Genomic DNA, 10,188 nt, shown 5'->3' with positions numbered 1-10,188 from the left:
ATTGGTGATATGGCTTGTGAGCGATTTTTTTGCAAAACCTTTACCAAATTCTCCGTAGGGAGTTGGGGGAGTAGTACGTGAAGCCTCACTCTTTTTGTACATATTTTTTACATTCAGGATTCATTTTATAGGAATTATGTGATTTTCTTAGATTTTGTATGTGTTAGCCCATGAATATGTTGGTGATATGGATTCTGGGTGATTTTTTTACAAATTCTTTACGGAACTCTCCGTAGAGAGTTGGGGGAGTAGTACGTGAAGCTTCATTATATTTCGCACATATTTTGGGCATTTAGAAGTCATTTTACACCTATGAATATTTTGGTGATATGACTTTTGGATGATTTTTTTACAAAATCTTTACTCAACCCTCCGTATAAATTGGGGGAGCCGTACGTGAAGCCTCATTATTTTTTTCACATATTTTAGACATTTAGGAGTCATTTACAGGAATTGTGTGATTCTCTCAGTTTTTCGCGTGTGTTAGCCCATGAATATTTTGGTGATATAACTTTCAGATGATTTTTATAGTAGAACCTTTACAAATTTTCCGTAGGGAGTTGGGGAGCAACACATAAAGCCTCACCATTTTTCGCACATATATAGGACATTAGAAGCCATTTTACAAGAAATTAGGTGATTTTCTTAGTTTTTCATTTGTGATATTTCGGTGATATGATTTTTAGATGTTTTTTTTGCAAAACTTTTAAGAAATCTTTCGTATGGAGTTGGAGGAGTGTAACAACCGGGTTCTGTCGTTATGGTAAAGCCAACAGGGAAAAATTTTGGGCCGAAAAACTTTTTCGTAGTAACTTGGAATTTCCTAACCTAGTCCAGATTTGGACGAAATCGGAGTCTTTGAGGTCTAGGGAAATCTAATTATGATTTTGATTACATGGGTTTTTAGATAAATCTTTACGGAATTGAATTCGGGTAAGTAGAACTCCCGAAATTGATCTTAGCGTGAACGGTAGTTTCTGAGTGTCGTTGGTTGAAGCTGTGTTGTGAAATAGGGGTTTTGAATTTCTTTAATTTGCTCATTGTTTCGTGCAAAACGCTTTGGCGGTGGTTTCTGTCGCCAGGGCGGGGCCGCTGTAGCGGGGTGAGGATCGCTGTGGCGGGTTCGACGCGACTTAAAGTCGTAAATAAACCCCAAAAATGTTTTGTTCTGTATTTTTTGAATTTAAGAGCTAAGGAACGAACCCAGGGTTTTTCTTGAGGCAAAAGGTAATATTTTAACTCTCCGAATTCATTTTTCGATCCGTAGAATGTAATCGAATGGGTAATTATCGATTGAGGGGGGGGGGTTGATCTAGAAACTATGGTGGAGAAGCCCTTATTTGGATACTTGGGATCATTAGAATGATCTAGGGTTGTTAGAATTGTTAGTAATCCGAGTAATTAGTATTGTTTATTGATTCCCATATTATATTGATTGTTTATAGACCAATAACAAGTGGAACGAATCTGGAAAGGGAAGTATCAAGTTTCTTAGGGTTTCAAGCTTGTTTCGAGGTTGGTGATGATTTTGATTCTATGATTGTGTGATGCATGTTTGTCTTTGCTTCATTATGATACATGTATGTATACGAATGTTGCATTATTGATCACACTTGTTGTAAATGAAGAAATATGAATGATGAATGCCATGAATCATGACTTGATTGTATGATTATGAGAATGTACTTTGTGATTGTGAATGTGGCTTGTTGAACGGATCGGGTGTTGCATTCCGACACACTAACTTGGATTGGTTGCCACGTTCCGGCATAATTATGGGATTGGTTGCCACGTTCCGGTATAAGCATTGAACTAGGTACCACGTTCCGATATGCTAACTATTTGGGTTTGAGTTCCATGAGAGGACTAATGACTTGCCATATTGTGTATCTTGAGAAATGTGAAGTTGTTCGTTGTTCGTAAATGATGATGATATTGTATATGTTCGATATATGCATGTGATTATATTATTGTATTGACTTATGTATGTTGCACTTAGTGAAATAGCCGTGTGATCCTACCAGTACACTGTGATTGTGTACTGATACTGCACTTGCTCTTTCTTTGTTGAGTACAGGGCAAACGGCTATTGACATACCTCGTTTAGAAGATTAGTGATCATCGTTTGAATTCAAGGGTGAGCCAGTTCTTTCAGGCTGCCATGAGTTCTCCTTTCGTCTATGTCCACATTTCAGACTTAGACTTTTCTAGTTAGTTCATTAGTTGGGTTTGTATCCCTTCTTGTTTAGACTTGTTGAACTTTAGATGTTTTGGTACATTGACTTTCAGGTTCTTGGTGTATTTTCCGCATTTTTTAGTTGTTAGATCTTTTGGGAGTTTATGGGAACTCCAGTCTTTAGCTATTTAACTTGCTTATGTAACTTAAATGCTTTATTTTTGATTTAGTTGCTTGGTTTGGGTTGTAGTAGTGGTTCTCCNAAAACTTTTTCGTAGTAACTTGGAATTTCCTAACCTAGTCCAGATTTGGACGAAATCGGAGTCTTTGAGGTCTAGGGAAATCTGGTAGCAATTGGGTGATCTAATTATGATTTTGATTACATGGGTTTTTAGATAAATCTTTATGAAATTGAATTAGGGTAAGTAGAACTCCCGAAATTGATCTTAGCGTGAACGAGTGTTTCTGAGTGTCGTTGGTTGAAGGTGTGTTGTGAAATAGGGGTTTTGAATTTCTTTAATTTGCTCACTGTTTCGTGGAAAACGCTTTGGCGGTGGTTTCTGTCGCCACGGCGGGGTCGCTGTAGCGGGGTGAGGATCGCTATGGCGGGTCCGACGCGACTTAAAGTCGTAAATAAACCCCCAAAATGTTTTGTTCTGCAATTTTTGAATTTGAGAGCTAAGGAACGAACCCAAGGTTTTTCTTGAGGCTAAATGTATGATTTTAACTCCCCGAATCCATTTTTCGATCCGTAGAATGTAATCGAATGGGTAATTATCGATTTGGGGGGGGGGGGTTGATCTAGAAACTATGGTGGAAAAGCTCTTATTTGGATACTTGGGATCATTAGTATGATCTAGGGTTGTTAGAATTGTTAGTAATTCGGGTAATTAGTATTGTTTATTGATTCCCGTATTATATTGATTGTTTATAGACCAATAACAAGCGGAACGAATCCGAAAAGGGAAGGATCAAGTTTCTTAGGGTTTCAAGCTTGTTTCGAGGTTGGTGATGGTTTTGATTCTATGATTGTGTGATATATGTTTGTCTTTGCTTCATTATGATACATGTATGTATGCGAATGTTGCATTATTGATCACACTGGTTGTAAATGAGGAAATATGAATGATGAATGCCATGAATCATGACTTGATTGTATGATTATGAGAATGTACTTTGTGATTGTGAATGTGGCTTGTTGAACGGATCGGGTGTTGCGTTCCGACACACTAACTTGGATTGGTTTCCACGTTTCGGTATAAGCATTGGACCGGGTACCACGTTCCGATATGCTAACTGTTTGGGTTTGAGTTCCATGAGAGGACTAATGACTTGCCATAATTGTGTATCTTGAGAAATGTGAAGTTGTTCGTTGTTCGTAAATGATGATGATATTGTATATGTTCGATATATGCATGTGATTCTATTATTGTATTGACTTATGTATGTTGCACTTAGTGGAATAGCCGTGTGATTCTACCAGTACACTGTGGTTGTGTACTGATACTGCACTTGCTCTTTCTTTGTTGAGTACAGGGCAAGCGGCTATTGACATACCTCGTTTAGAAGATCAGTGATCATCGTTTGAATTCAAGGGTGAGCCAATTCTTCCAGGCTGCCATGAGTTCTCCTTTCGTCTATGTCCACATTTCAGACTTAGACTTTTCTAGTTAGTTCATTAGTTGGGGTTGTATCCCTTCTTGTTTAGACTTGTTGAACTTTAGATGTTTTGGTACATTGACTTTCAGGTTCTAGGTGTATTTTAAGCATTTTTTAGTTGTTAGATCTTTTGGGAGTTTATGGGAACTCCAGTCTTTAGCTATTTAACTTGCTTCCATAACTTAAATGCTTTAGTTTTGATTTAGTTGCTTGATTTGGGTTGAAGTAGTGGTTTTCCCACCGGAGGGTTAGTGTGGGTGCTAATCACGATGGTCTGGGTCGTGACAAGGAGCAGTACATGAATATATTAAGAAAGTATTGTTGGATATCTCAAAATAGTATAGTGGACAACTATTGTTGGACGGAGATTTTTTTTTTTTTTTAAAAATCTTCTTACTTGAATATTGATTATGCATGTTGTCAATAAATATCAGTGAAATTATTCGAGGTGCAACGAAGTGTGTCAAGAAATACCTTATCATGGAAAAATGATGAAGGACCATTTTGTAATTCAAATTGATACCGACTTGTCCAATATATTATCAAAGCACCGACCAAAGATTCAGCAACATAACGACCCAACATCAAATAACAGTTTCATTGTATTTTATATATTATATAATAGAGTTTGGTTCTCTTTGATACCAACAGTCAAACTCATATCACATGCAACTATTCTGATTCAATACATGCACTTTATAGAAAATGACAAAAACAATTATTTATGTTAGGGTTGGTTCATAATGAACATTTTTGCATACTTCCTAACAAGTTTGGTCCATAAATGTAACAATATCCTCAAGATGGTTTTATATTTTTGTCTTTTTTTTCCCCTCCTATTAGACACTTTCCACAGTATTGGTTATCTATTTATGATGACTTATGGGAATGTATGACATAATTTCAAAGGTAGTCAGATGGGTTTTGGGAGAGTTTGCGAGTTTTAAAAGTTTGAAACTTACAAAGGTCGACCAAAGTCAATATTGTCGAAATGTAAATTCATATATTTCTATTTATTTTTAGAGTTCCATATACAACTTACTTTTGCTACTCCCTCCATTCTAATTTATGTGATAGTGTTTGACTAAAACAAATTTAGCAATAAAATAAAGACTTTTAAAAATTACGATCACACGACTAATTTTAATTTTAGATGTCTGAGTCATGTTCCTAAACTTCTCCTAGCTCGAGATAGTTATTTGAAATTTGTCTAATGGTAGCCACGGATACTCTATACAATCATTGATAGTGCAATAAAAGAAAAATATTTCATCAGAATTTTCATGTTTGAACTCTTATTATACCAAAATCTAATGTAAAAGGGAAAAAAGGAAAAATTTAATACAAAATCGAACTAAAACACCAATTGAAAGTTGAAGATTTTGTATCTCCAAAAATTTCTCAACAACGATAATTTTTTTATACTAAAGCTTAAGGTAATTAAGTCATTATTCTATGTTTTTTCTAAAAAATTTCTACTCAAGTCATCGGTTAAAGATCCTCTTATATATATATATATATTTTTTTATTTATTTATTTATTTATTTATTTTTTTTGTTGTTTTTAACTATTTGAAAAAATATCCTGAGAGCAAATACAATAATTTTTATTTAATGTATGGGGACAGTTGGTGGGAAATGGAATAAAGTCTTTGGGATTTGTTACCTTACATGGAAAATGGAATAGTTAATTAGTTTCCTTGTTATAGTATGGAAACAAATAAAATGAGCTGATATTATTACTTGCCTTACTTCTTAGATTTACTTTCTTTATATTAAATTACTTACCTTACTTCTTAGATTTACCTTCTTTATATTATATTTCTTACCTTACTTCTTAGATTTGCTTTTTGTCTCAATATTGTTTTTTTTTCCCTTATATATTGTTATTGTTGATATTTTTTTATTTTGTAAGTATAATATTTCTATTTTAATAATTATTAGAATATATTTAATTTAGAATCAATCTGATTTTGCAAAAAGAGAAAGAAAGAGCAAGTAATTACTTGTTCTTTAATAAACAAGTAATAACCAATTAGACTTAGTAGTTTTGTTGGTTGGCTAAATGTGGATCTTAGTAATTTCGAGGCTTGGAAAACTCTCTGAGCCAACGTGATTTAGATTGGATAGTTTTAAAATATCTAAGACTGACCGCGAGATTCGTAAAAATGTATTTTTTACCATTAAATACTTTTAGTAAAATTTGGTGTTATGCCATGATAAAGTAGAATTTTATTATTGAATAATGTTATAGACTTATGTTTTCTCTTTCTTTCGAATTATATTACTTAAGTTATGTTGACACTTATTTTATGTTATATTGGAATTTGACATAAAAGTATCATATTAAGCTTTTTTTTTGGGGGGGGGGGGGATTTTTAATTAATTAGGTTATATTTTTTATTTTAATTTATTTAATTTTGTACTATTAACTTGGTATTTCACATTGCATATTTTCATCTTCACTTACCATTGATAAATTATCTTTTAAAAAAAGATGTATGAATAGTGTTATGAAATTATATTTTAGTATCAAATATTAAGTTCACGTGTTCTTTTAATTTTTACAATTAGTTAAATTGAAAATATTATTTATTTGAAAAAGATATATCATTTAGTTTTACACAAAATTAGTTACAAATATTTGATTATTAATTTAATATATTTTCAAGAAATAATATGTGTCTTAAATATTTAATCTAATATCATTCATTAAGGCATGTACTTATCAAATATTAATTCTTAATTTTTGATAAATACTTTTGTTTTTTTAATCAATTCAACTGTGTAATTATATTTATACTATCAATGATATGCTTGTAATTATCCTGTCATTAAATTATGACAAACAAACATGTGTAATTTCAATTTTAAGTAATTACTAAGCTATGTGATACGTAACCTCACCAATTTCACTTACCATGTGGCAGCTTTCCAAATAGACACTTCAGTATTCATTCTCCTTATTACATGGAAAAATTTCAGAATAACTAAAATTAAATGAGAAAAAATCAAGATTAGAAAAGAGATAATTGCAATTCTACTCCAATTAATTAGAGAGCCTTTTGTGGAGATTGGCAAGTGCAATTAATAAGATAATCCAAAATTCTGTGTATTGATTAAAAAAATATTTTTTTTGGTAATTAGATTTGTCCCCTTCTCTATATATAGATCCCAAATCTATCTTCTTCTCTCATAAATTTATTTATGATTGATTTAAAATTTTAGAAAAAAGAGAAAAAGATGTGTGGAACAGATGGTTGCCTTGTCAAGTGTTCTTCAGTCCCTTGTGCAACTCCAGAAAATGATACGAAGGACACTTCTACCACTATTAATCTAGACCAGTGAGTATTCTCTTACAATTTTAATTCATTTTTCATTAGAATGTTTCATATAAGTTATACGCTTATGGCCTTGGTCAATCTTCCCGATTCAACTTTTATATATGAAATCGCCAATTTTGATTTATTCAATGTTGAGTGCTTTATTATGTTTCTAGAGATTTAGGTCAATTTTCATTAAAAAATGTAGAAATGTTACAAATTGCTCAATTCTTTGTTGGAATATTAATTTGGGATTTGATTTTTGTTGTGTGTGTATAGTGGTGATCCAACAATGTATGAGTCATATTGGAGAAAAATGGGGAACAAGTGTGACATAACATTCAATGGTGATGATTCATTGAGTTATTTTGCTAGTGGTAAGAGCTTGTGTTGGTTCTTGGAGTCAAAACTAGAGGAACAAATTAAGAGGCTGCACAATGTAGTTGAAAATGCAATTGTGGATGATTATTATATTGTTGTTGGCACTGGATCAAGCCAGCTTATGCAGGCTGCACTTTATGCTCTTTCTCCTACTGATCAACTTGAGCCTATCAGTGTAGTTTCAGCTACACCTTTTTATTCGGTACACGTTTATACAATATATTTTTTATTTAAATTGTGATGGATGTCCTAGCCTATGCTTTGGTAAAATTAGTGGTCAAAAGTTAAAATTTATTAAAAGGCGCTATATATTAAGGTTTTAAGACTCAACAAGGCTAATGATTCTTTTTGACTTTAGATATTATTTTAACATGCCTAATGCATGTTGATCAATCTCTAATAAACCTATTTATAGTCAACGAAACAAGATGTTTAATAATGTTTCACTTATGTTAACACACCATGTTTCTCGCTGAGACAATGTTGGTTACTTACATTGTATTCTANNCAATATATTTTTTATTTAAATTGTGATGGATATCCTAGCCTATGCTTGGTAAAATTAGTGGTCAAAAGTTAAAATTTATTAAAAGGCGCTATATATTAAGGTTTTAAGACTCAACAAGGCTAATGATTCTTTTTGACTTTAGATATTATTTTAACATGCCTAATACATGTTGATCAATCTCTAATTAACCTATTTATAGTCAACGAAACAAGGTGTTTAATAATGTTTCACTTATGTTAACATACCATGTTTCTCGCTGAGACAATGTTGGTTACTTACATTGTATTCTAAAGAAACTTATAATATAGAACATGGTTCATGCAAAGATTTGCAATACATATTAAAAGTATTAGTGCTTGTTCTTTATTAATTAGTCACATGGTTCTTGGTACATATTAGATCCATTAATTATAACATGAATCATAATTCTTTCTTACAATTGCAATAATCACTAGGCTACACCCTTAAATACAACATGATATATAATTCTTGAAACACATCATGTGACTTAGTTAGTCTACTTTAAAAGTGACATTTCTTGATTAATTACAGAGTAATTGTCTTTTTGCAGTCATATCCAGAAGTGACTGACTTTGTGAAGTCAGGGCTACACAAATGGGCAGGAGATGCAAGAACTTTTGAGAAAAATGGACCTTTTATTGAGTTCATTACATCTCCAAATAATCCTGATGGGGTTGTTAGAGAGCCTGTAGTTAATGGTAATCAAGGAAAATTAATCTATGATTTAGCTTATTATTGGCCACAGTACACTGCTATTACCTCACCTGCCAACCATGATGTTATGCTTTTCACTATTTCCAAATGCACTGGCCATGCTGGTTCCAGAATTGGGTAAGTTTTTCAAACATTAATTACAAGTGAAGTCACAATCACAAAATCAAGCACATCAACAACTATTTTTAGCTTCAAAGTATCATTGACTAATTCTACAACTCAAACTTATAGAAGTCTACAATTTTCAATTTCTCACACATTATAATTTGATTTACATGCAGTTGGGCACTTGTTAAGGACAAAGAGGTGGCAAAGAAGATGACAAAGTTCATAGAGATTAGTACAATTGGTGTATCTAAAGAAGCTCAACTTAGAGCTGCTAAGATTCTTGAAGTGGTCTCTGATAGTTGTTTGGATCCCAAAATGGAAAATTTCTTTGAATATAGTCAGTCTCTTATGAGTGACAGGTGGAAGAGGTTAAGACAAGTTGTTATAGCCAATGACTTTTTTGTCCTCCAGAAATACCCTTTTCAATATTGCCTTTTCACAAAAGACTTTTGTGAATCACACCCTGGTAATAACAAAAATATTACAATGTTATGCCAAATTTAAGATTTCAAGCTATGAAGTTATCAATATATATTTGAAAAAAGTTTTCTTTTATTTTGAAATTTGAAATTCATATTATATTTTGAAACAGCATTTGCATGGCTTATTTGCAAAGGAGGTGAAGAGGAGGATTGTCAAAAGCTTCTTAAAGAGCACAAGATTCAAACAAGGAGTGGAAGAAGATTTGGAAGTGATTTAAGAAATGTTAGGATAAGTATGTTGAGTAGAGATGAAGACTTCAACATCTTTCTGAAGAGGCTAACGACTATTCGAGGACCTACAAATGAAAATTAAGACATATTTATGCATGAAATATTACTTAGTTAAATTTATATAATATCAGTTTTTAGAAAAAATATTCTAGCTATAAGTGGGTAATAATTAGACTTTATAATGTCATTTTCTATTTGCAACAATTAAACATTGATTTTGGATGTGTTGAAGAGTAGAATATTTCTTGAATTGATGGAACTTGGTTGATTAATGCCAAAAAGAGTTTCCAAAATAGAAAAGGGCCGATAATAGTACNGCCACATGTCAGTACCACAATTATTCTTGAATTTTTAGTTTTAAAAATGATATACTTAGTTAATTTAAATAATAAATTCAATTTTAAAAACAAGCAACAATATAAAACAGTTTTAGAAGAAAAACAGTTTTGAAACATAACGTTTAAATTCAATTTTGAAAACAAATAACAATATAAAACAGCTTTTAAAAAAGTAGTTTTGGAACTTAATGTTTAAATTCAGTTTTAAAAATAATAACAATATAAAACATTTAAAAAAAAAAACATTT

General features: G+C 31.9%; 1 protein-coding gene across 1 annotated transcript; it reads left to right on the top strand.

Annotated features, from left to right (window-relative positions):
* Positions 1-7,045: 7,045 nt before the first annotated feature.
* On the top strand, positions 7,046-9,759 carry LOC125867316 (L-tryptophan--pyruvate aminotransferase 1-like). The gene is made up of 5 exons (XM_049547770.1): positions 7,046-7,178; positions 7,437-7,740; positions 8,618-8,898; positions 9,063-9,355; positions 9,482-9,759. Exons 1-5 carry the CDS (start codon positions 7,078-7,080, stop codon positions 9,682-9,684), a joined length of 1,182 nt encoding a protein of 393 aa, XP_049403727.1. The 5' UTR covers positions 7,046-7,077; the 3' UTR covers positions 9,685-9,759.
* Positions 9,760-10,188: the final 429 nt, after the last annotated feature.

This window comes from Solanum stenotomum, chromosome 6 (assembly GCF_019186545.1).
Source record: "Solanum stenotomum isolate F172 chromosome 6, ASM1918654v1, whole genome shotgun sequence".
Lineage (NCBI taxonomy): Eukaryota > Viridiplantae > Streptophyta > Magnoliopsida > Solanales > Solanaceae > Solanum > Solanum stenotomum.
The sequence above is the reverse complement of the archived record's forward strand: the minus strand, read 5'-3'. Positions and strand labels throughout refer to the sequence as shown.

Excerpts from the sequence above, each read along its gene's own strand:
- LOC125867316 (XM_049547770.1), top strand. The coding sequence starts at position 7,078 with ATGTGTGGAACAGATGGTTGCCTTGTCAAGTGTTCTTCAGTCCCTTGT. Across the intron at positions 7,179-7,436 it reads ACCACTATTAATCTAGACCA|TGGTGATCCAACAATGTATG; the intron begins GTGAGTATTCTC and ends GTGTGTGTATAG. Across the intron at positions 8,899-9,062 it reads CATGCTGGTTCCAGAATTGG|TTGGGCACTTGTTAAGGACA; the intron begins GTAAGTTTTTCA and ends ATTTACATGCAG.